Genomic DNA, 27,142 nt, shown 5'->3' with positions numbered 1-27,142 from the left:
ATACATTTTTTTAAACTATTGAATATTTGACTGTGTGAAATGGTCTGATGTTTCTTTTCAATCTCCTTTAGTGAAGGTTGGGCAAGAGGATTTTTCCTATCTGTATTTTGTTTTTTAAGTGGAACCGTTTCCCAGTTCTAGTTCCTCTATGATTAGTAATTGGGGAGTATATTTAGATAGAAATAATCCTGAACTTGGGCCACTTAGAGATTAAGAGGAAATCAGTTCTTTTTCTCTCTATGCTTCTTTTCAAGTACTGAAGAAAATGCTGTGATACGGATAAGCAGCTTTGGTACAGGTTTCACTTTTCAACTGCAATAGTTTGCTAAAGTTAGTATCTGCTGATTTCCTGGATGCCTCTATTTCCCTATGCTTTTAATTCAGGTTGAAGATTTCAGTTTGCCTTCATGAAACACTATGCCTGGCCAGCTTGGTGTGATAGTCAGTGATACCACTGCTCTGATTGCGTTCAGCCTGATGAGCTGAACCTTCATGGCAGGGCAGGTGCACACAGCTAATCCTGGGCATTGTCTTTACAGCATAGTCTGGGTGCAAATGCTGTTTCAGTCATGCTTAGCAGGAGTTGAAGGTGGGAGGATAATTCTTATTTTCAGTCTATGGTAGGATGTATGTGTTAGTGTTCTGCTACTTATGTTATTAGTGACAGACATCAGGAATTGTTAACCCAATGAACTCATTTCTTTTGTAGGCAGGAAGGCACTGTGTAAGGTTTTTGTTTCTTTTCTAGATTGGAAATAATTGAAGTAGTAGCTCGTTTTGCCCTTCTATGACTTCTTATGGTTTGGGTTTTATGGCAATCATCTTTTCCCCTTTTACAATGTGTGTCGTATTTCTCTCTCTACAAATATCCTTAATTAATCTCACTGAGATACTACATAGCAGAGTACTATCTGACATGAGGGCCCCTTTGCAACCTCTTTTACTGAATTTAGACGATGCTCTAAAAGCTTATGAGTCCTGAATTTTCGGAGGTATTTTTTCCCTGCAGTAGAATCTCATTTACATGTGAGTTTAACTCGCTGGCTGCATATTGATTTCAGTTGCTTTATGTGGTTTGTTTGCATCACACTTGGAATTATGAATAGGATCAGACAAGTTACCCAGCATTTAGATTTGTGGTTTACTTTACTTTCAGAAACTAATGTGTTTCACCAGAATGATGGCCATTAGGACTCAAGAAAATGGACAGTTGCAAAGCAGTTAATATTTTCTCGGGCTATTTTCATCTCTCAAACTGTGGCATAGTCCTTGCTAGTACAAGTTAATTCTCATGTATCCTTAATCATGGATGAGTTTGTCCATCTGCCACATATAAATTTTCAGTATGTTCCAACAAATGCCAGTGCTGCCCTGGGTACAGTGTAAGGCTCTGCAGCTGAAGGAAATTTCTTCACCCCTCCTATTAAAACTTTGTCTTTAACTTGTAGTACGCCTGCAGGACACTTATTTTGCAGTGAATTTACTGCCATAAAAACACTGCATACAGCAGTTCAAAAATACATAAATCTGTGGCTGTGGGACAGAAGAAAATAAAATTAATAACTCTCTGTCAATCTGTTAATTAATGTTGCCTGATCTCCTGGCGCTGAGGGACGTGGTTCCCAGGCAGGTGCATGAACTGCTTGCTGTGGTGGCAGGCTCAGGAGAAAATTGGGACCTCCTGACTTGGGGGTACAACTCTGTCACTGTGACATTTAACACTTAAATGTAGTGTGTGTTGTTCCTCAGATCACAGGGCTGATCCCTATGTGTTTCACTGGCTTGTAGGGAAGGTAGTGACCCTTTCTTACTAACCTTTCTGGTCTCAAAGCTCTCTGGGATTTTCAGATCTAGTGAATAAAACTTTGCATAGAGAAACAAGATACTAACTCCCCCAACTCTCATTTGAAAAGGCCCTTTTTACCAAAGTTTCCCTTTTGTCACTGACCCAGATGTCAGAGGCAGTGTGCGGGAACATGGCAGAGAGGAGGTAGTGAACCCTGCTGATGTCCAGCACTGGAAATAAAATGTGTATGCAGCCAAAATATTCTTCATGTCAGGAAAGACTGTGTCATGTGCTTTGTGAAGTAAATGTGATCATTTCTATGTCATTTCTATGTATGCAGAACTATTGAATTGGATTTTTGTTTCCTTCCTTTTCTGCATTATTTGATGCTGAATCACATACAGTGTGTGATGGACTGCACACAACTGGATAAGTTGAACCTTATTTTTCCCCTTTGTTAGTTCTTAGTGTTTCAAAACATCTCCCATTTAAGAAAAACTGAAAAATAGCAGAAGTATTTTTGATACACTTGAGTAGTCCATGCACTGAATTATTATTGAAAAGAAAATTGAAGATGAGTTGTGAGATGATTTATCTCAAGTTGTGAATAATGTGAGGGCTTATTTTCAAATGACAATACTTTTAGAGTCTGTGGATAATGAAATGCAAGTTCTGCTTGTGAATGTATGGTGTGATGATATTAGCATCACCCTTTCAGGGAAGACACTTCAAGGAAGTGTCTTGTCAAGGCTGGAGGAAGACTGTTGAATTTATAAGGCCTCTATTTTCTAATGGATGGAAAAGGACAAAACAATTTGACTGCACAGATGAACTGACTAGTTGGATGTATATCAATAGTCTGAAGTACCTCAGTCAATGGTTTGACGTGTTTGTATGGTATAGAGCACCTCAGAAGCTATGCTTTTACCTTATAAGATGAAATCCTTACAAGATGTTTTTATAGTAGCATAAGTCTGGGATACCATATTTCTACTGAAATATGTCCAACCTTACCATTATCTGCATCACTTTACTCATGCTGATCAAACAGGGCATAGAGAGTATTGTTGAAACTACCATATCCATCATGTAGTGCTGTGATTTTTACGGTGGAAGATGAGTTCATTGTGTCTTTGCTCTTAAGGCTATTTCACTCTTAAGGCCAAACTTAAATTAGCTTTGTTACTACAGCTGTTCTCGCTTCATAGATTGGATGATTTGCTTTCTGCTGTTTTCTGGCTTATAAATGTTATTTTGTGGTGTATGGCTAACATACACCACAAAACATTTTGTTGTATGTGAATCATGGGGTTTTTTAAATGTACAGACACTCAGTTCTTTGCATTGGTAGGGCAATGAAGAAAGAGATTGTACTCAGTCTGTTTTAGGCTTCTGTGGGAACATTTTTGCACTAATACTTCTCCGTTTAATAACTGAGTCACCTCTTGTCTCACTTTAAACTTACTTTTTTCCTTCTTCATGATAGATCTCTGAACAACAACTTTTTTACGTGAATTGACAAAAGTGGAGAAGAGATGGCCAGCTCAGCCCGAGAACATCTGCTCTTTGTGCGCCGCCGCAACCCACAGCTCCGGTACACCCTGAGCCCCGAGAACCTGCAGAGCTTGGCCTCTCAGGGCACCATGCCTGAGAATATGAACTTGCAGCGTGCCAACAGTGACACTGATTTAGTGACCTCGGATAGCAGGTCTAGTTTGACAGCCAGCATGTATGAATACACCTTGGGACAGTCTCAGAACCTCATCATTTTCTGGGATATTAAGGAAGAAGTAGATCCAACTGACTGGATAGGACTTTATCACATAGGTAAGTTAGAATTATGTTGTAATATTTGTGTGTTTCTTGCTATTTTGTCACTTCCTATTTTATTTTCTGACGTGTTCTGGTACACTACAGGACTAATCTACAGATAAAGCTGAGATAAGACTGCAGAGAGTTGCCTTGGATTCCTCTTTGCTTTTCTCCATGCAGTGAAGTATGTAAAAACATGATTCTAATTAATGTAGATCTGGTTCCACAGTGACCTGCTAGAAGATGAAATGCATTATTCTTAAGCATACAGTTTCCTGTTTCCACCTTTGCTGGTGGCTGGCTTACAGACTGGAAAATTTGAAGTACCATATTCATCATGTAACTCGATGTGCTTACAGTCCAATGCTTATACATTATCTTGGACAAGTAACCACTTACCATTTGTGAAAAGCTACATTATCATTTACATAAGTCTTTGATTTTGTAGAACTGAAATAGTATCAGTTCTGAAGGAGCGAAAATTTCTGTTTATGAGGAGTTCATGTAGAAGGAAATCCTCTCCAGAGATTCTTCTGTGTGGGTTTCTTTGTGCTGTTCGGGCTATTTCATAGGCAGGAGCTGGAAAGAGCTCTAGGCTGGCATGCAAGGGCCTGTGGGCTGTGTGTGCACTAGCAAATAATGTGGCTCAAAAGGAGTGGATCAGTTGGTCAGTTGGTGCTGAGAGCATCAGTAACCTCTCTGGGTTGTGATTTTCCTGTGTGTTGTGTTTAATCAAGGATGCAAATGTCCCTGCTGCATGTGTGGTTTGGAGCTGTCCAAAGGACAGCCTTTATGCCCCCACTAGGAAAGGAGCATAGCCGGTACCTGGGTACCTCGAGTGGCACATGGGCTTTAGTCACCTTCTCAAGGAATCCCTTCACGTGCACTGAATTTAACCAGTGCACTGAATTTAACCAGTGCTCACTAAGTGGGACTGATGGGTTCATTTGTTGCAAAATTGTGCTGCTTCTCTGAACCTGATTACTCATGTAGAGAGAATGGTCAGTTCAAGCTGCCAGAAACATGATAGCACAAACTGATGGAGACAGTTTTGACCACTGGAAATTTGTCTGTGCTGGGACTAAGTGTAGTGCAATGAAATTGGCCTCAGTAGGATTTTTGAGAGATATTTGCTGTGCCACCTTTTCACAAGATGTTCCATCTCTGCATCACTTAATGTTACATTCTGTGTAGATGCTGTTTCTAGTTCTCTTTCTTTTCGTCTGGTATTTTTTCCAACATTATCGTAGTTCCACAAAGTGGACATTATTGACTTGTGTTGTTCCAGTGCATACCTGGCTATAAAAGCTGTATTGGAGTTGCTGTGTAAGCTGCAGTCTCTCCTGGAACAAACTGTGGATATGCACTAACCTTTAAGCCACCTAACTGAAGTGTCTCCATAATAAACAGAAATGGATCTTCCCAACAGCATTAGCAATCAAAGTGTGATCTGTGCTGTAAAATGCACAGCCTGCTAAATGAACTTAAACATTCTAATTTAAATACATCGAGAACTTCATCTGCATAAAGGCTTAACAATCTTTCCTGTTGTTTTTTTATGGTTCACAGCACTTCAGGATTGATATTCAGTAAGCTAAAATGCAGCAACTCTGTAACATTCTTATTGGTTCTTACTGTAGGCTGAAAGTGATTTTTATCTTATTTTTATGATTAAAAATATTTCTACATTCAGTCTGTTTAGTCTGTAAAATATAAAACAATATTAAGTTACCACAGGGTAAGAATCCTGTGGAACACCCATATTTATGTCTTCTTGGGCCTAAACCCCCCTTATACTACCATGTAATACAGAGTATGTGAATGATTTCTTGTTAAATGGTGGAAGGTCCAGAAGCTTTTGTCTCCATTGCCACTTGAAATCCATGAATGGTGGTGTGAGTTTTGTTACTGATTTAAAATAGATCTGAGCAGTGTTTCCTTTAAGACTTGTGGTTTTATCACTCTGAATGATAAAATTGCACATTTTTTAACAGCAGAGGTAAGGACATAGTCTGATAGGCATGCCTGTCTGTCTTTGATGTTAAGATTTTTGATCAACTCTTTCAAGTGTTAAAAAAACCTCTTAATTTGCATAACTTTTATAGCCGCAGTTAAGGTAAGTTAAATTCTACAGGTGTAATCCAGTATTTTCAGTCCTTTGTGATAATTGCTGTGAAGTACCTCCAGTTTCCACTTACTCCTTTGCAAGAACTTATTTTCTCAGGAGAGGCATGCTAGTTGGTGAATATTTTTAAGAATAAAAGCTCCATTCTCAAACATGTTATTAACATTTAATGTAGTTGCTTGAGGTTCTCCATCCTGGTCTTTGTTTAAAATGAAAATTATTTCATTTAAGTCTCCCCTCTGGCACAGGCTCCTGAAGGCACTGGGAATTGTGTGTGGTCACTAACACAAGGCGTCACTGGGGCTCTGCCAGCTTGCTGCTGTACCTCCAGTATTCCCCCATGTCTTCAAGTAAAGCACCATTTTTCAAGGAGCTGGGAGCAGAAAGAGGCAAATATTATTTTTGGGGTTATTTTAAAACCCCAAAGCACCAAAAGCACAGTCCGGTGGCTTTTTTTTTTTTTATTTAATGTTGCTTGTGCAGTTAATTGTCATGAAAGACAGATCGGTGTTTTGAAGGGAAAAAGTGATTGTTGATTCTGTGAGGAGAAGATGAACATTCTAAAATGACCATCATTCTGAGTTCAGGCATTTGTAGAGAGATCTGGCAAAGGTCTGAAGCAATGCAGGTACATTTTCAGCTCAAATTAAGTTTCATATAATTACATCCATTATAAAAGGAATTGAAAATGGAGCACTGGAAGCGGTCTTGCCTCTTCATTCATTAATTTACTCAATTAGCATGTTCTCATTAGTTTTCTATAATGAGAAGGCAGTTCTGTGCTTCTGAGTGTGGTTTTACTGCTTGGTTAGAACTGCAGTGGCTCACTATGAATCCCACCAAACTTCTTAATAGAAGTTTCTTTATAACAGGCTGGCCAGAACCCACTGTACACATACCCCCAGACATTGATTGGTGCAGCTGGTCACAAGACTGTCAGCAATCAGAGTCACTGCCTCTGCTGTTAGGTGCTTTGCAGGTGATTGATTTGCTTTCACTAGGGAAGAGTAGATGGAGCTTTTCCTAGAACAGTACAACTTCAGTGAAATGTTTGGCCTGCTAAATGGTTATGAAAATAAATGTTACCTTTTTAAAACGAGAAAAGCCCAAGGGGAGAATCACAGAATCATCTTATTATGAAGGATTGATTTTTAAATTTTTTTTAAGTGCATGTGAATTTTTTTTTTAGACTTCTTGTTATTTTATTAAAAAAGGAAAGGAAGATATAAATGAACAAATACTTTGTAGAAAAGACTGTATTTTATGAGGCATTAATTCATGGGATAGTCCTCTACAGAAACTTTTGGTCTTTCATTTTTAATGCAAGAAATTGAACCTAACTGAATAATCCTATGCAGCTAAATTCATGCTCAAATTTTCTATAAATTTGTATTTTAAATAATGTTTTTAGTTATATATGTGAGTTTGCTCACTTGTACCCTACTTGTATCTTCCTCTGTTTCATCAGTGTGTATGTTAAAACATGGCCCGTTTTCTTGCAGAGACTGCTCTGTATACATGTTCTTGTTCTTTCCCAGTGTATTCCTAAGGATTACCAGAAGAAGAGTGTATGTGAGGGACACAGTGTATTTTGTGAAGGCAAACATCCTTTTTCCTGGCTATTTCTGGATTTGTACTGGCTGAACTTTTAAAAGTGTCAGTGGCACTTCTGGAACAGTCTTGTCCATGAAGTTTCGTTAAAGCGGCTTTGTATCTCCAGAGGCGAGATGTGTGGGAATGCAGATACCACAGCTGTGAAAGCACAGGGGGGAGTCCCACTGAGACTGCGTGCAAGGCAGAAATGTTATTCGCTCTCTTTGGGTAAATTGGGCAGTGTTGTGTGAAATGTGAAATTGTCAAATCTGAAATACAGGTTTATCATTTTGAATTCAGCTTTAAGCTCTGCCTAGAATGTACTTGTCATTTTTTATTCAGGGCTGTTAATGAGGATTGTCACTTGGGGAGTGACAAGGCTTGATGAAATTTGAAGAGGGGGCTTTTTAGTAGAGATATTGCACTTGTGCTTACTTTGAATTTTCAGTCTTTCTGTCCTAATGAAAAGGAAGGAAGAGATCCTCTTCTCAAAAATTCTCTATTTTTAATTAGGATTTAGACTAAAAACCTTCATCGTTTGAAGTTGTAGAAGACTACAGAATTTAACAGACATCCTCTTCCACCCATAAGGTTTTCTTGTTCAGTAGCAACTCAGTTTTTGCTTTGTATATGCCTGTTTTAAAAATTATTGTTGTTACAAGCAATATTTAATATGTTGGAGGTTGTTTTTTATTTCCTCTATTTACAAGGAATCTGCATCTTGCTGTGTCAAGAGTGGTCAAGCTCTGGAGTCCTGTAGTGAGTAAAGTTGTGCAAAATATTGGCCCCAGTTGAAATCAAAGGAGAAAAATGGATATTCAGTTTGAAGGAACTATGAGATCCCAATTTTCTTGCTACTGTGTTATTATAGCAACAGGGTTCCAGGACTTCCTCGGAAAGTGAGAACTGCTCAAAAAGATGAGCAGGTGGACTTGCCACTGCTTGTGGAATGCTGAGGGAAGTTGCATCTTGATGAGTGTTATGGGTTGTCATGAAGTCTCATATTAAAAAAACCAGGAAGTACAAAATAAAGAATAAAAAGTCAGCAGAGAGAAGCAAACCCTATTTCTGGCTAAAATAGACTGTCTCCCATGGCCAAATTGCCTAGGTTGGCCTATTTTTGTCCTAATTTACAGAGTCCTATTTATGAGATGCATGCCCTCATTCTAGAGATCCTTAGCACATTTAAAATGCTGACCATCAAAGGTCATTGTATTTGTTTCCATCAGCTGCTTATAGAGGCTGCTTGGCTTTTTGTTATACCTAGATCCAAAATAGCATTATAAAACCAAACAAAAATGAAAAGAAACACCCCCCCCCCTCGCCCCCCAAATGTGAAGTTATATAGGGCAATTTAGATAGACTCTGGGTTTATACTAAGCTTCCTAGGGTAATGGAGTTTGGAGCCTCGCCTTTTCAGGTCAGACAGGATTAAAAAGAAAAAAGCTTTTGCATAAACTGCCTTTAGTACGCTTAAAATAGTGGCTCACATTAGACAGAGAGATTATAAAATGCTAAGATACTTTATTCCTGGAAGATTTATTTGGTTTGCATTATAGAAAACATACAAAGTAATATCTTTATTATCTTCCAGAAAATTCTGATTATTCACTTGATTTTTTTTTTTTTTTTTTCTGTTCTGTTCTTTCCTTTTCTGTACTTTAAAATATGAGCAGTACTGTTCATGTCTATTGACTAGTTGCTAGGCATAAAACTATTAATTTGTGGTTGCTGCTAAGGTCTGCAAACCACAGGCTTGAATTTCTGTGTAGAAGAGTCGGTCTTTACCCAGTTGGCTCCATGAGAGTCTCTGGCTTTGACTTCCAGGAGGCTGGCATTGTGCTGGATGTCATCAGCCACAGAGTGTGGAGAAAAAGCTGCCTTAATAATTTCATTTGCTGGTGACTTAGTAATATTTAGGGAAAGGCCACCTCTTGAGTGGGATAATGAAAAGTGAAGGCAGTCTAATGTAAGAATTGTATCCTAAAATCATGTGTGGTGAGGCTGCAGTGGTCTAAAAAAAAATTTATAATAAACCAAGGGTCTTAGGAAGCTTTCCCTCCAGATACTGCATTCCAGTTTTATTCTTTCAGTTCTTCCTAGGTCCTGACCCACATACAAAGCTCCTTTTTTACCAACATGGAATTTGGTACTTTCTCCTCTTCAGTTGTGAGCTGGTGAACTTTTCTCAAAAATCAGTGTATGGACAGCATAATACCATTTTTTTACTGCAAAAAATTAGAAGAGGTGGATTGAAAGTGTTTTCTCTGTGTGTTTTCATTGCATGCAGCAGATGCCTGGAAAGACACACTCGTTATATTAAAATATATACATTTTATTTGTGTAGAAAGTAATTCATTCCCTGCTAAAACTCCCAAAATCTAGGATCTCATAGGATGATATATAAGTTTAAGCTGTGCAGAATTCTAAGTCTCACCAGAACATCCAAACTTTTCAGTTAATTGTATTTTTTTCAGTTTTTGAGATATCCCTGACCTGAAAACTAGACAAACATAGCTGCTGGGAGGACATTTTCAGCTGTGTTGTCAGTATCTTTCCACTGCAAGAGGTTTTGGCATGACAACATTTATAATCCTTTGGATAGAAAGTGGTGTTCTCCCCACCCTGCCTTTTTGAAGTGACTGTTCTAGCAGATGGGAAGATGGCAAATACAAACACTGGATAATGGAAAACAGTGTAGACCTCTGAATTTGTAATATTCCTGTTACTGTAAAACTGCCTTGTGTTAGCTTGTGTTTTAATTTGTTTGAAGGAGGTTGGTTTTAATTTTTTTAAAGACATTTCCAGTGCTGTTTTGTATAATCAAATCAACATGCCATACAGTATTTTCAAAACAGTTTGGGAAAAACAGTTATTCCAAGTCAGTGATAACTGGATTGAAAAAGGAGTTGCATTAGTTCATCTGTGGGGTCTTTTTTCATGTGAGAAATAGATTATGGATTAGTTTTATATTATGTATAGTGCTAGAATTCCTCCTGTACATTTTTTATGAAGTTCTTGGCTCCTGCATCTGCACAGATTTATCAATGACTGTAAGAATCTCAATTAATGGAGAAGTGTTACAAGCTGAGTGCTAAATAGGATATGTTAAGGATGTGACTGGTGTAGGTAAAGCTAAAAGATGAGACACAAACATACCAGGATTCTGAAGCTAATGCTTTATTACCAGATATGTTTAATATAATATTTTAATATATTCTGATATTGGATACACAGGTTCATAAATTATTACTGGAGGAGGTTAATGAAGCTGCCATTACTGATTTTCATAGGCCTCCTTCCCTAGCAAAGCTCATCAAGATTTATCTGCAATTTATGCTATTTGAAGGACAGAAAAGACCCAGAGAATGGCCAGATCTGGAACTTCTCTGGTACAGAAAAATGGTGAGCAGGGCCAGAGTGGCACCCAGCCCTTGTGTGCTTTGCTGTTTTGGCATGAGGGAGGCTCTGATTTGGGGCGAAGATGCGCGAGCTGCGCAGTTACACGGACTGTGCTTCGCTGGCGCTCCCCCTGTGGGCACAGCAGAACTTGGGGACGTCTGCCCTGGCAGCGTTTCCTGTCTCTGTGCCCAGCAGCAGCCGGGACTCCATCGCTCTCACTTTGGTGGGCAGCCAATTTTCAGGCAAGCAAATCCTGTGCTTCTGAGCTTTGTTTCAAGGTCTGCTCAAACTCTCTTCATGAGATCTGCCTCCTTTGTGCGGCAGTCATTCAGAGTTAATGTCAAACTGTTTAGTCTTCCGTCGTGTTTCAAGTCACTGATCACTAATGTGTCAGTAGTCCTTGAAAGTTCATAAAAATGGTAGGTTCATTGCCTTTGTCAATCCTGCCCTAACCTTGGGAATAAATTAATCCCTTATCTCCCAATGTGTGGTAATGCAAAAAATGAACCTACAATTTCCATAAAAATAACATTTTCATTCTGCATGTACTGTAGTAAGGCAGAGAGGAAAAAGACAGATATCTACCCAGATATGGTGTGAACTCTCGTGCTCTATTAAATGCGTCCTTACCTGAGAATTTAAACTTTATCTGGTGGTCAAAAATGTAGTTCATGTGACTTAAGTCACACTTGAGGATAATTTTCAAGAGGTGAAAACTGAAAGCTTGGACCTGATAGGTTTCATCTGTGAAGAGGACTAAGAACTGAATGCATTCCATGCCTTGCAAAATCAGGACCTTAATCAATGTTTTATCTTTGCCATAAAACGTGGAAGCACTTTCTTGTATATGAAGCTAGTTAAGCCTAAATGGGTTTGGCTTCATAAAATGAGATATGTGTAGAAAAACATTATAGTGCAGTAGCAGGCACATTTGGTTGTCACTGAGATAAATATCCAGTAATGACCTTGTTAAAAAAAGAAAAAAAATATATATTTCTATGTTCACTATGTTTCTAATTTGTATCGAGAGTTTCATGCATGACATGGTTCAGCAGATGGTAGCCTGCAGGGTGAGGGAAAATTCGGTTTGACAAATTTTTCAACATAGATGCATCTTTCAATTTTAGTAGACTTCCAGACAGGCAGTTGCTTCCCAGATACTGAATAAGGATGCAACAACCTACCAAAGTCAAAAATGAGTAAGATTTTTAGGAGTTATTGATGAGATGGTACTTAATGTGCAGGCAGCAACACTTTCTTTGATGTATTCTTAAACTTGTAAATTTGAGCAATAGGGTGAAAAGTGCATTGTGCAGTTCCCTTCAAAAACCCCAAACCACCCACACCCCTGCTACGTGTTCAGAAGTGAAGTCCCAGCCATCCCACCTGACATCAGTGCCGCTGCCCCAAGGGATGCAAAGAGCTTTGGCGTTTGTTGTGCATTCGCTAATCTAAGTCATGAGCACAAAAGGTTTCAAGTTTGGAAAGCAGTCCTAATTACAGCACACTGAACTGAGTGCTCTTCTTCTCTCCCGCTCAAGCAGTTAAACAAAAATCTCTGTGTTCCAGATTCACGTAGACGACTGTGCTCGGTGCTGCTGTTTGCCCGCCCGCTGGCTGAGCAGCGCTAAGCTGGCAGAGCATTTGCTCTGCCAATACAAACAGCTCTCTGCCAGTTTAGCATCTCGAAGGGGCTGAGGGACAGCAGCAGGGGTTACCTGCAGGAGTGGGGGATCAGGAGTGGGAGGGACACTCTTGGCAGTAATTTGCCACTGGACCTGCTTAGCTGCAATGTGCAGCAGTGACCCCAGCAGAGAGGCTGTGATGGGATGTGATTTGTAGGCTGCTGTAAAAGGAGAGCAAGTCTGATTGCACTGTTTGCAATTACTTATGTCTGGGTTTACCTGTATTGCTGGGAGTAGCTGAGTTGGTGAGCCTTTGTTTCTAGTTGCATTCAGTCCTAGGTTCTGTTTGTTGCCTGAAGAGTCCCAGGGAATTAATGCTTTTAAAAAATATTCTGCTGGAAACGTAGAAAGAAAAATAAATGTTTTATGTAGGTGCTTTTAAGACAATTGCACAAGTTAATAAAACTTCCTTGCCTTCATTAGTCTACACAGTGTTGTGTTCTTTTTTGCTGTTGCGTGTTAACACCATGAGAGAGAGCACTTTTTATTTCTGAGATTTTATGCTAAAAAGTTAAATAAGCAAAATTGTTATCTCCTTTCTTGACTTCCGTTGATGATTTTTGGCACTGGTTAAAATGATACTGCTTCTAAAGAACTGCAAAATTACTTTTGTGTTTCTTCTGGCTTTGGTCTCATCCAGATTAATCTGCAGAGCTATTTAGTACTTATCATAAGCAGTGTTTGGCTTCATTTCTCTCATCTTCATGACATCAGCTTAAATATTTGGGATGAGAAATAACTGTATTGGTATCCTTTTTGTTTAAGAGGTAAATCTTAACTCTGAAGTACTCATCCATCTCACTGCAAAACTACTAAAGCCTATATGTGAGGAAAAGGATCTGGCAATGTATAGGGGGAAAAAAAATCATTCCTATTACTCTGAGTGTGACAAGATGGTGCTTAAGACAAGTTAGCAGTTTTTTTGGTTATTACTTGAAAGCTCAGTTTTTGCCATCACTGCATTACTCAGAAGTTAATTTATTTTGGAAATTCTAAATTGTCTTCAGCTGAAGTAGATTGCAAAAGTCTTGAGTGATCTTACAACCTCCTTTTCTCCCTCTTCACCATCTATATACTGCATGTCATGTGATGAAGAATAGGTTATAAGATGCTATTTTTTAGGTGATGTCCTTTTGCTTAGGACTGCTGTGCAGTTAAACGTAGTAAAACAAGACATTGTCATAAAATTCCATTTAAATTTCCAAAGAAAAACATGAACTCTACCAGTTACTTTGAGGTAGCTTATTTGATGCTCAGGAATATTTCCTAGTGCCTTGAGATGTTGATACATTGCTGGAAACCCTTGAAGGTAATGAGTCTGTGATGAGGTAATTCAGGGGTGTGTTACTCATCTCACTGAGAAGGCTCTCTTGTGGATATATGGTTTGACCATGGGCTCTGTGCCTCTAGGGGTAAGCACCAGTTTCTGAAAATTCTCATCAGGCACACAGACAGCAGTGTTTTTAATTTAAGTATAGGGGAGATCCACTAAACTGTTTAAGGGAAGGTTTTTTTTTCTTTGCAGGGAGAAAAAAACCTTAGGAAGACCGCTTCCTGATTAACCATAATATGCTGCTTTTAAAGTGGGCGTAAGGAGAGTTACGATGAGGGGAAACAAACATTGTGTTTCACAGAAAATATTTCAGGTTCTTTCAGAACTCCTTCCTGCTCATTTCTTTAGAAATCTGAGACTGACTTATCTTATTGTGTGTGTATTTTGGATGAATTTCTTCCAGGATGTGTTGGCTCATTTCCTTGAGTACTTCTAAATTTTCGGAATTTTTTTCAGTCACAACAGATAGCTCAAAAAGCTTTAAGGAAATGAGTCAACCTCCTGAAATAAATTGCTTACTGAATAGAGGATACTGTGTTCGACACCACAGATGCCCTTGATAGTTCTGTGGATACTAATTAACAGATAGTCTCTGAAAATCTGTTATATGTGCTCCACGTTCCAAAAGGATTTGGGAGACAAATATCCCCAAAGAGCACCTGAGCTTTCCCGTTAGGAATGTGGGGCATGCTTCCAGACCGACAGGTATTAGTGTGAGAGTTGCAGACGGGGAAGTGACAGGCAGGCTCTCCAATGGAAAATTAAGGATGTTGCTAAACTTAAGTGTAAATTAATCAGAGTAATGTAAAGATGCTGAGTTGAGGACTACCAAGCTTTCATAAAACAACATTGAAATCTGAAGGCTGCATAGGCAAAGTGCGTTGGTCCCTATTCCATTATTTACAAGCAATTTGCATTCTGGTTCCAGGAGCCCTTGCTGTGGGTGTCCTGAGTGTCCTGCAGATGCCCAAAGCAGGTGAGGCTGTTCTGTGAGGAAAGGCCCAGTGCCTGGCCATGCTCCCTTTGGGTTGCAGGAGTCCCAGCAGGGCGTTTCCCTGCTTGGGGCTCTGCTGAGTCACTGTGCTGGCAACTGACTGCAGTCTTACATAGTTAGATTGAAAATAAGTAAGAGGACACCATTTTAGTAGCATATCTGTCTTATACTGTAGGTAGGCAAAGGCTTCGGGATTTTCTTTGCTTCCCAAGGATTACTCAGCAACTCAGGGACAGAACTGAGAAAGCCAGCACCAAACACCATGATCTGGGATTTTCTCTCTGATGAGCCAAACTAAAAGTAAAACAGACGGTCCTTAATATTTAAAAAGTTCAACATCTGGGTCTGGATCTGAACTTTGAACTTTGAGGCAGCAAGTAATGAGCCAGCTTGCCCTGCTTTGGTGCATTATACAGAAAGTCCCTGATGCAGGCAATAAATACCACATCTCTAAATGTGCATCTCCAGACAGGTGATGTGCACTGTCAGGCACTCGAGGGAAATCTGAATGCATGCACACCACAACAGAGAAGAAAGTGTGGAACATCTGCAAAGGAGTTGACCCTGTCGGTGTGTAAAGTGTCTCAAAACAGTGAGAGTTGCATAAAAGCAGGTACAAAATACAAATCCAACTGCAGTGGAAGGAGACAGAATAAGGTGCAGGGCTGTTTCTCTGGTTTTGTGGTTGTTGTCAGTGATTGTTGCCTGTGATTTGCAGTGGTGAACAATTAACTTGCTACATTTCTCTTGTTGGAGTATAAGTATTGACCGTGGTAGTTTGATACTGTGATCTGTAAGCTTTTTAATACGACCTTTAGGAGTGTAGTAGAAGTGTGTGTGAGGAGTTGCAGCTGCAGGTGCCACAGCAGTTCTGTCCTGGCATTTAGGGCAGCTGAAATCTTTTCTGAGGGAGGAGCACGGGTATTTCTTAGTTATGAAAGAACTAAGAGAAAAGAGTGAAATATGAAGGGGATGGTGGAAACCACGAACTAATAACTCAAAAAACCAACTATGATTTATGGGCAGTTGTAAAGCAACCCCACTTCACTGTGGTCAGGATTTAGGATATCAATGACTTTTTTTCCCCTCCAGTTTTTGTATGTGGTATCTCTGTTATACTTTCTCTCCAATTACTTACAAATATTTCCAACCCTCTGTGCTTTCTTGGTACAAAGCCCAAGTACTTAATTTTGTAGTTAATTTTTTATTTAATAATTCCCAGTTCTTGAGGCAGTGGCAGGGTTGGCCCCCTGACCTCATGGGCAGGGAATGGGTGCTGCATTCTTCTTAGCAAGGGCAGGCAAAAGGACAGAATAGTCATGGTTTATTAAAAAACAAACAAAAGCATTGCATCAATGAAAGCATCTCTGTTGAAGAATCTGAAGAAATTATTGATTGATTTGACAGGAATGCATAAAAGAAAAACAATGCTTGACACAAGATTGACTTGCAAGTCAGCATACCTACCTGTTTGCAGCTCCAGCTTGAGCACAGGAGATGGTATATCCCGAGTGTGGTAGAGAAAATCAGCAAAAATAGGTGGCTACAACCACCAGAACAAACTCGTGGCACATTGTGACAAAATAGGTTTGGTGGTCTCAGCAGAGAACCAACAAAAAACTTCTGAATGTCTGTCAAATAAACAAACCCCAGGCTGCAGTCCAAGGGAACATGAATCAGGTCAGGGACAGTGGAAGAATGCAGGCACTGAGACAGCAGTGAGCACATTATATTTCCTCCATCTGTATACCTTGCAAAAATAGCATCTTTGAAAGTGTATGTGCAGATTTGGAATGTGCTGTGCTCCTGATCTGTTTCTGGGTTATCCTGTGTCTGCTTGAAGATTAATTCAATGTATAAGCACGCTATACTGTTTGGGGGACAGGACTGAGGAAAACATGATGCGCTTCTGTAAAGCGAACTGGATCAGACTTCAGTCATGTGCTCATCCAAAGAAGCTGTTCTCCTGGTGACTACAGTGTTTCCCTAATTGTGCTGTTAAATTCTGCAGTTTCAGCATGCTTGTGCCAGATCCCCAAATGGGATAGTCTGTTTGCAAATAATCAAAGACACACAATACAAAATGATGCAAAAATGCAGAAACCGCAGCTTGGCTGAAAATTATGCCCTGGGGACTTGGTTCACAAATATTAGCAAAGTTTACAGCTCACTGTACAAACTTGTGGCTAGTTAGGTGGGATAGAACCAATCTGAATGGATTTTTTTTGTTTGCAGTTTTATATACTTTTAAAACCATAGATATCTTTTTTGCTGGTTTTGTATAGTTCTTGCCCACTTCTTAGATTTACACTACCACATTGTGTAGTTGTGGCTATCCTCACTGGAACAACATATGTCTTTGGAAACATTTAGAATATTTTATTTCAGATGCAACATTAGTAGGAAGTGCTTAGAAAAGATGTTTGCTTTGTATAGGTTTATTTGGCTTCATAATGAACTCGGATTATCTTATGTAATGTATTAATTCTGCAAATTAACAATAGCCATATCAAATCTAAAGTGAATCCTGAGTCCCTACATCACGAGCAGAAGGCAGAAGAAAGGAGGAATCTGGTCAGAGCTAGGAGTATGTAATACTTCTCACAACAGTAAAGCATCTCAGCACATTTGAAGTCAAGGAATAGCAATGGCCTCCATAATAATTTTCAAAATATTGTAACATTTAGGTCTGCTTTTATGCCAGTTCAGAGCAAAGTTTTTTAATAAACCCATTTCAGGAGAGGATACTGTAAAAAGCGTGGAAGGGCTTTTCAGCAATTGCAACTGAAGATGAGCAATCTGCCATTAGATCTTCCATGCATGGGGCACTGAAGGGGAGGTGGGAAGAGTAGCTGGGCAGGAAAATTAAGTGCTAATGGTGAGCAAGGTAGTGAAGGCTTGTGATTCAGCATATTCTTTTAACAGTCTTCCTTAGCACACTGCTTACAAACATGCATCTGCTCTCTTTATGCAGACCTATTATTCTTATCTGTAGGTTTTTTGTAGCATTCCTTATCAGCCATTTTGGTGCCTTAGCAAACATATACATATATAAAGAAAATAGGAGGATGTCGCTGAGTACTTAAGCTAGAGGTTATGTGGTTTGTAAAAAGGAAAGGCAAAATTGCTTATGCAGAGGTATTCACAATATCATAGCTGATGGTTACACTCTTTAATAGAGGCATGAGCGGGAAGCATTGCTGCTGTATCTGTCTTGGCTTAGCACCTCTATTCTTGGACCATTTATTCTTTTTGCTCGTCAGTTTTACATTTGGGTTAAATTACTGAGACATTGACAAAAGTATATTGTCTAAATATAAATATTTTTCTGTATTCCAAACCAGGAAGCTCCCTGACTTTCTAACAAATTCCCTAAGAAACCTATTGCTGTCAAATGACAACAACAGACTAGTTTGCATTCCCGCTTAAACAGCTCATAATATTGAAGATAAACTTAAAAACAACAGCTGCTAAGGGAATGTTAAATCCCACAAGATCCTTAAGAGATGTGTGCTGCAGAGACAGAGAAAAGAATATTTTTTGACAAGTTTCAGAAACTAGAAGGATTTCTAAAAGGCAGTGAGTAATCGCTTGAAACTGGCAAAGAAATTTTTTTCCCCTAAAAAAATTTTTTTTGGGAATGGACTTGAACAACGAAAGTGAAATGCTAGCTGATATTGTGACTGTCAAAAGGCTGGAACAGGCTAAGAAGAATACTGATCAATGTCAGAAACTGTAAGCAATAATCAAGTGCAATCAAAAGCGAAGCTGAGGAATCCAAAGGCAGTCCATTCTCTCCTTTTCAGTGATGAGTCAGTTCTCTCCACTCAGTGTTGAAGGATGCCACGTTGCTGGAAATTCAGAGATATCTGTGCCATCATAACAGGTCCAGGGTTCAAACCATCAACCATTTGAGAATGCAAAACCCAAACTAACCTCCTGGATCCCTAGATGTCAGCTGTTGTATACAGGAAAACTCTTTTTTCTGTGTATTTGATTTGTTCTGTGGGTGTACTGCTGCTTCTTTTAGCCCTCATCCCCAGCAATAAATAGCACTTTCACACACACACACACACCCCCACCCACCAAAAAGAGAAATAAGTCCAAGTAAACACCCAGTAAAACAAGGGCTGAAAATGCAAAAGTGATTGAGGGTAAATGAACCTCCACAGGACTCTTGGGGAGTGTGCTTGGCTTATACTTTGCTCTTTGCTGGTTGATTCCAGGAAAGAAAAGAGAACTCTGGGGAAAGCTTAAGGTGGGTCTTAGTATCAAAAGCTAACTTAGTATCAAAAGCTAACACCCAGCTAGCTGGCCATAAAAGCAGCTGGTGAATTGCTGTGTGCAAAGGCTAGGTCAGCTTTTTGGGTGATGCTGGCTCTGTAATTCAAAATGGTTTGTGCTTGACGTTTAACACCCTTGATAATGATCAATTAATTTTTTTTTTTTAATGTCTTATGGAAAACTTTCAGTAATTCTGGTAGAAAGTTTCACTGGCAAAAGCTACTTGTTAGAACTGCTGGAGGGTGTACATGTGTGGGCAGTTAAAACACTTAATTTTGCTTTCATGGTTACAGTCATTCTCCTTCATGGCCATGAGCAGAACAAGCCATCTGGCAAGGGAGCGCCTCCTTCTCATCACACATCTGAGAGCTTCTCACAAATAAGATTTCAGCTCATTAGGATACTTTATGCACTTACAGGGATTTAAGAAGAAATACATACCTTTAATTCTTGTGCTTTCTTCTGAGTTGCATATTTTTTTTCAGTTCTAGAAAAGAAATATATTTACTGAACTTAGCCTTTTGGTTGCATATATACATTAAGATTTTTTCTGCAATTTATTCAGAATTATTATGTATACCTAATGAATGTATTTGGGCCTGCAGCTTTTTCATTGAAAGTTGTGACACGATTGGAGGGTTAGAAGTGTGAGCCCTTGCTGAATGACACTGCTCTTGTGCTGATGGCTTCCTTTATTTTGATAGGCAAAGATGAAGAAGTTACTTTTGGGGTGTAGCTGAATATGGTTGGTTGGTGTTTCTCGGTGTCTCTGAAGCACCTGAAAGGTCTTATTGGTCAAGATGTTGGACATAGAGAAGTGACTGATCTGAAGTGACTGAGCTCATCCTTTGAGCTGTATCAATATTTTCTAGCATTTGTAAAATGTAAATATTTCTGCCGGTGATAGGTCTGTTAGAATATGAATGAGAAAAGAGCATATCAGGTGGATAATGCATCGGTGAATTCAGGTCAGTTTTTGTAGAAGATAATTGCAGAAATGGAGGGATTTGTGTCACTTGAGTAAGCTAGAATGAGGTTTTAAAATTATTGCTGTGATGAGTAACTAAAAGTTCTGGGTTTTCACCAATTTTGAGGATCATCTGTTAGGTGAGTTTTTTGAATTGAGAAATGTATCAACCTCAAGGCCGTGTAACCTACATTATAGATGCTTACAATCTATCATCACCTCACTTTCAGGACCAGAGGATGAAACAAGTAAATAAGCATGATACTTGTCAAAAAGTGTTTGCAAAATTTATGCAAATTTATAAAGTACTCATGTATCATTATTAAGTTGTAGGGCAAGGGAAATAGGATGGCTGCTAATAACTAGGCCTGGAAGCTCCTGTTAATTAGGGCAAGAAGTTTAGTAGCTTATTAGACAAGTAATAACAGATTTGGTACTTCCTTTAGCTACTTCTTAGGGAACCCATCTTACCACTGGCTGGGTTTCAGCTAATAATGTACCATTGCTACTGTAAACCCTGTATAAAATAGGGTAGTTTCTTCTGCTGTATGAAAAGCTGGAGGAAAAATGAAAACGTAGCAGAAGGATGAGCAAAAAAGGAAAGCAGGAAACTAGGAAGTGTTCTGTACAAACCTACAGATCAATAATAGCAAATATGCTTGTAATGAATTCTACTCTGTTTCATGGGTAGCCAACACGAGGCATATTGCAAAATGCTGTCTGGAAGTAAAGGTGAGTACTCAAGCCGAATGTTTCAGTAATAAACAGTTGCCAAGCACTTGTTTCTTATCTGATTTTAAAATTTCATAAATACAAACAGAACAAATGACACTTGGCAACTGTTTTAGAACACAGGTTTAAAGCAACATGCCTATATTTTTGAAATCTCTTCTAGCCTGTTGTGCTTTTCCTACATGTGCATTGCAGTGACGTGTATGGTGTTAAAGGGCAGATGTGTGTTTCATAATGATTCAAAATAGTGTTTAGTTTTTAGATTTGCAAACAACAACAAAAAAGTAAAAACGGAACAGTCATCAACTTTATTTTAAGTCCTCTCAGTTATGGCAGTTGTGTTTGCTGACAGTTCCACAAGAAAAGCCTCTTTTTGAGGTATAAGTCATTTACAGATGATCTACATGTGGAATAAAGTGCACTTAAGGTTAGTTTATGAGCTAATAATGGCTGTCAAATGAGCCCATATTTTACTGAAATTAAACCCAGAAGAGATCATTACATCATCATTCAGTATAATCTACCATGTATTACAGGCCACACAGTGTTGTCCAAATTTCACCTTTCCTGAATATTCCCACTCTCAGAAGATGAAAATGTGACCATTGCCAGAGAGCAGCAGCAGACTGAATGGGAATAATGTTCTGATTGCAGAGCAGGAATTGCTCCAAGTACATTTTGAGGCTGAGAAGGAGGAAAGAGGGATGGCCATAACCATATGGCCTTTCTTGAAGTGTTTCCACTGTTTCCACTTGAGAAATGTTTGACCAGAAAAAAACAAACACCAGGCAAAACTGCCAGTTTCTCTGGGACCTTTCTGCATGGGGTGTCTGCATACATGACCAGATGTTTGCTGGTTAATAAAGAAACCAGCATGAAGGCCACAGAATAAATGACCCCTCACTTTTTCTGTTGCCTGTGGGTTTACATGTGATGTGTATCAAGGCAGCCACACCAGAGAAAGCCCTCTCTGTAAATGCAGCTGTGCTAGCAGCAAAACTGTGCTTTTGTCGGTAATGTTTATTTACCAACAGAATTTCCCAGGGGCAGAATAGGCTATGTAGACAAGAACCGAGCTTTGCTGGTATCATGTCTTCCACAGCAGGAATAATTTGTTATACTTTTCAGTTTTTCTGGCAAATATTTGTGATGGGAATGTGGTCACAGATAAAAGTGCATGCCCTTTATCCTTGGAAGCTGCAGTCCTCTTCTGCGTGCAGCTGAAGCAAGCTCAGCAGCTCGTGTGCTGCCAGCAAACAAGTGCTTATCTGACACCATATAAGGCTGTGGCTGAGGAGGAAAATGATGAAAAACATTCCACAATAAACTTAGACTGGCAGATTTAATATGGCACAGAAAAGCTTAGACACAGATTTTTTTTTTTTTTTCCTTTTTTCTTCTTTAATTTAGCTCTCACAGCATTTACCCCCACAATAACCTTTTTAATGTTAGTTAGGAAAAAATGGCTTGTGTTTCTAGATATTCTAAACAGTCCTGTCCCAGAATAACAGGATTTTAGGATACTGGTGCACACAGGGTTTGTTGTTGAGTTTGGTTTTGGTTTTTTTGCCCTTGAACTTTGTACGGTTAAAAGCGGGAGAAACACCTTTAGAATAGGGGAATGTGGCAGTGTTGGGATGTGTTTGGGGATATGGTGAGGAATTGGATGTAACAGTGAGGAGTGTACTGAGAAGGAATTATGGTTGTGAAGATGAGTTAATCTCAGTTTTAACAAGATGTGAGAAGCAGTGAAGTGCTTAAAAAAAAAGAAATGACGCTAAGGAGAGAGACAGGTTTCTCTTTTCCTTAGTATATTGCTTGCATCTTTGCTGTCCTCATGTTCTCTAATCTTTATAATGCAATAGCCTGCTAAATTATTGTAGTGCCTTAGAATGTAGGTATAAGCCCAACTTCGGTAGCCATTGGTGGCCTAAATCTGAATTTCCAAACTGTTCCCTGCCTGGTGGCCACTGCTCTTGGCAGTCTCCATCTTCTGCACACATCACTTACTCCAAACTATCAGCAGCTGAGATGATTGTGAGTTGACATGAGAGGTAGTGCAGCTTTTGCCTCAGCTGTGTGCTGCTTCCTTCAGGAAGAGGTTGAAGGTTCCCACATGCCATATTTCCCCCCACATACAGCTAGCTGGACCTCAAGATTTAAATGGTAGGTAGTTTATTAGCATTTTGTGAAGATGCTGGGAGTCTTCTGCAGTATCATTGAGTATCTAATAGTCTTTATGTCTAAGGGGGTGCAGTACCATCTGTCAGAGTTTATTCAATGTTATTCTCTAGCTTAATTTTTGGTGTAACATTTATGCCCTTCTTGTAGTAGCCAGTCTGTAGTAGTGCAGTGCAGGAACAGCCAAGCATTGTTGTGTCCGTGTGTTGTGCCAGATGTGGTTTCCAGGTGAGTCAGGTCAGCTGGCAGGTGGCTCCCGATGCACAGGACACTTGTGCCGTGGAGCTGGCACATGCGTGAAACCTGAACTGGAGATGGGAATGAAGTGCACATCGTTTATGATGAAGGATTAGTAAGATTTTCAGGAAAGAGGTTAAGCTTGAGGTCATTTCCTTCCTCTTGTTACGCTTTTGAATTTCTGCCAGTGAGATGGGTGAAAGGATTATTTTTGTCTTTGAATGCTTTGAATTTCAGTGATGCCTTTACTTTGAACACAGAGAAGTGGAATTCCACTTTATTCCTGCCATTGTACTGTCATATGTCTGAAAAAATGACTTGTATTTTTTTTTTGGTATCTTTGTGTCTTGCATTCTAGTTAACTAATCCTTTCAGCTGCTGCTGTGCCTTGAAATATCACATTTTGTGAGGCATGTGGAGTGCTCTGATCCCCATGCTGAAGAGTTAGTGTACATAAAGATGGAAACAAATGTAGTGGTATAATTCTTGGAAAAGAAGGAAATGGTCAGTGTCAGAATATAGGCTGTGTCTGAAAATGAGAGCAAGGATTTTCCCACTCTATTAAAGTTTCAGTAGGAAAAAGGTTTCATGGTTTAGTGTTTGGACTGGGTGTATGGTATGGTTTCTACGTCCTGCTTCTGCAGCTGAAGTAGGAGCGAAGTGTTAGAGAAGTTGGTGTTATTCCTGACCATCCTGTCACTCACAACTAGAAAAATTATTAATGGCTCTTGCTGTGTAAAGCAATAGAGTGCAATAAAAGTCAGCAACATACTAATGTATGTAGTCGGTCACAGGGGGCACATGAGGGAATGTGAGGGGAGTCTTTCTGCTTCTTGCCCACAGCTCAGGGAAAATCAGTGGAGGTACATGAACCTTAAATTTGGTTGTGCAACAGGAAAAACTGTTGCTGTGCAGTGAGGAACAAACACCTCTTTGCTTTTTTGACCGTGGACATGATACTAATTATCTGATTATAGATTATGATGATCCTTCACTGCTAATATAGGAGGACTGTGCCACCAGAAGGCCAAAATCTGTGTCCAGCTGTAGTTCAGAGTGTTGCCCAGCACACTCTGGCAGTGCATGATTACCTTCAGGAAGAGCTGCAACAGCATCTTCTCTCCTGTATGAGGCTGTAAGAACATCTGTGGTACCTTTTTCTGCCTGTTTTCTGCTCTTGCTTTTCTCAGCCGAAGATCTGTGTCTTGTATTTCCATTACTTTCCAAGTTTTTTCCAAAGTGTCCTGAAGAGTAAAGAGAACTGCGATAGTAGGATCTTATAGCTGCTTAGGGAGCTTTTAAGACTGTCCAAGAATTTTGTTCTCCACTTTTTTGGGGGTTGCTCTGTTGGTATTTGAGGGAGAAATGTTTCCAGCCATTTAGTATGCAGCAGTGTGTTAGATTTCTCTTACAGTGTTCCAGTTCTGATGTTCTTTTGCCTTCTGTCCTTTGAAGATACAATTCCGAGAGGTGCTCATGCAAGCACAAAGCAATACATTAGCTTTCATCTCTTCATTAGCAAATAATCCATCCTAATTTCTTTGACTGGAAGCGCTTTTTGAAAAATCTTCAAGCTGAGTAAGAACAGATACTCCTGTAAGATGTGGAAGGGGTTTTTTATTGTGGTTTTTTTTTTTTTTTTAAATTTTATTCTGAGTATTACTAGGAAAACCAAGATTTGCTTTGAGAGCCTGAACCTACAGCTCCACAAGTGTGCAATTTCATGAAATGTGTGCTATGAAAGATTCAATCTCAGACCGCCGACCAGACTGTAGATTCCTTTAGGTACCCTTTTTTTCACCAAGGTACTGGAACTGCTTTGGCACGATTTGGGTCCTTGTCACAGGTTGAAGGAGTTCTAGGTCAGCTGCAGTTGTAGTTCCACCAGGAGACCGTTGAGGAGTCACAGCATCTGGGGGAATAGAGCCTTGTCCAAGCCCCTGCCCTGAGGTGGCATTTACCACCCCGAAAGAGGAGAGGTAGTAATGGAAGCTCTCTGCCACCTGCTTATCCTCCTGCCCAGGAGTGCCCTGTGCAAAGTTATCCTGGGTTTAAGGCAGCTCCATCCCAGCCAGACGTCATGGAGCAGTTCCCTCTTCCCTGAAATAACTGGATTTGTGGGGAAGTCATGCGGGAGAGCAAAATACTGTGTAAACAAAGCCAGCACTTCCAGTGAGCTCCCGCTGTGCTCGTTGCTGTGGCTGCCTTGCCGTCATTTCTAGGATTTAACGATCCTCCTGTTTACATCAGCCCGCCCGTGCTGCGGGGCCGTGGCCATGCTGAGGAATCCTCCCATGGACAAGGCAAGGAAGGAAGTGAAGGGAGGATGGGGCTTCGGCATCCTGTACCCTTCAGAGGGGAGTGGCTGCAAATAGCTGAGCTTGAAGGACGTAATACCTTACGTGTTTTAGCACGGGCTGCTTGAACCCAGATAAACCCTTGAATAAAGGAGAAGAGGCAGACGATGGTGTGCAACTGCTCAAAACTGCCGCGGAGTTTGAGAACATCCTTCTGAAAGCCTTTCCTTCAAATGACAGCAGGAAGGGAGAGGACAGACGTGCCTCGTGGAGCTGAAATTATGCAACACAGAGCTAAATTATCCAAACCTGAGCTACACAGACTGGGTCCAGAAGGCAACTAATGTAGAAAACACTGGTTGTGATTGGGAATGAGGATGCTGTTTTCAATATCCATCCTGTAAAACATTACTGGTTTTTATTCTTCAGTTTGTTAATTGGGCTCTGATGGAGGAATGCAGTTTAGTATCCACAGGCATCCTTTGGAATGGCCAGGTAAGGCTAGAAGGTACAACTACGTGTTGATCTTTAATTTCAGTAATGGTGCTATCTTTCATGAGAAATATTTTGGTTCTGCCAGATAACCTGTGTTCACAGGCTGAGATGGGGAATTCTGAAAATCAGAGAAACAAGCTCTGGCTTAGTGGGTTAATATTTGTTTGTATTTTACTAACTGATACATAGTGTATTTTAAATGGATTGACAAAATGTGGTTTATTATAGTAATTGTTTGCAGTAGAAACTCTGCCTTGAACGTATTAATTTACTTACTTTCTAGAAAAGGAGTGAGGCCTCAGGTGATACATTTTATCTTCTCCTTAGAATGTGTCCTGATACAGTTTTCAATTGCTTTTAAGCATATTTTGGATATAAGGAAGAAATGAATTTAGTTCATCAGATCAGTAAACACTGTGCTACTTCTTTAACAATCACCCATGGATTTTTATGTTTATTTCTAGTATTTCTAGAATTAAAATTATTAGAAGTTACCAAAGGGAAAATACTGCACAAAAGTTAGTGTTGCAGACTTTCCCAGTCAATTGCCCAAAATCCACTGTAAGTATTCTTTGGAATGTTCTTGTTAGTCTTACATTTTGGTGACAGTCTGCTTTACTGCTTGGAAGTCTGTGCTCACACTGAAAAGCAGAGTGCAGCTGCTGGCATTGAGATTGAGGTTTTTGGAAGTAATGCAGTAAAATGCATGTAAATTAGTTTTTTGTTTTACAGTGGAAATGCCATCCTAGAGATCTCCTGATGGTTGGCTCAAAATTAAGTTCAGAAGTATTCTCCAATGCAGATTAACCACAAACCTGTTACTCTGAAAGACTAAGTGAAATGATGGAGTAAAATAGGTAGGGGGGTGACCGTTCTTGGTAGTGTGTTTATGAGAGGAACTGATGGCAGATCCAGAGGTCTCAGCCTGAGACAAAACTAGATGTAGCCTTGCTATTCACCGGCCTTCAGCTCCGCTGATCCACACTGTAAGAGGACACCTGGCAAGAGAAATAAATGAGAGTGATGCTTTAAAAGCTTAGTACCAGCACTCCTCTTAATAACTGAATGCATTGCACACACCATCTTCAGTGCCCAAAATTTATTGAAATTAACCTAAAATGTGAAATATTCTGACAATATGAACTTAATTTAAAACTTCAACTGAACAATACAAACCATTCAGAAGATTTTGCATAAAGCATCTTCCAGAAAGGGTGAA

The 27,142-nt window shown here is 39.7% G+C and overlaps 1 protein-coding gene across 4 annotated transcripts in view; it reads left to right on the top strand.

The window, feature by feature from the left end:
- The window catches only part of HECW2 (HECT, C2 and WW domain containing E3 ubiquitin protein ligase 2), a 180,066-nt gene that overhangs the window by 67,874 nt on the left and 85,050 nt on the right, over positions 1-27,142 (top strand). For 3 of the 4 annotated variants that reach the window (XM_032114226.1, XM_032114225.1, XM_032114227.1), the window contains exon 2: positions 3,273-3,613. In XM_032114226.1, the coding sequence (XP_031970117.1) occupies positions 3,322-3,613 (292 nt within the window). In that variant the 5' untranslated portion in view covers positions 3,273-3,321. Of the gene's footprint in view, positions 1-3,272; positions 3,614-25,387; positions 25,924-27,142 lie in introns of those variants that run through there. The other variant, XM_032114228.1, reaches the window with a different exon arrangement.

This window comes from Corvus moneduloides, chromosome 7 (assembly GCF_009650955.1).
Source record: "Corvus moneduloides isolate bCorMon1 chromosome 7, bCorMon1.pri, whole genome shotgun sequence".
NCBI classification, from domain to species: domain Eukaryota; kingdom Metazoa; phylum Chordata; class Aves; order Passeriformes; family Corvidae; genus Corvus; species Corvus moneduloides.
The sequence above is the reverse complement of the archived record's forward strand: the minus strand, read 5'-3'. Positions and strand labels throughout refer to the sequence as shown.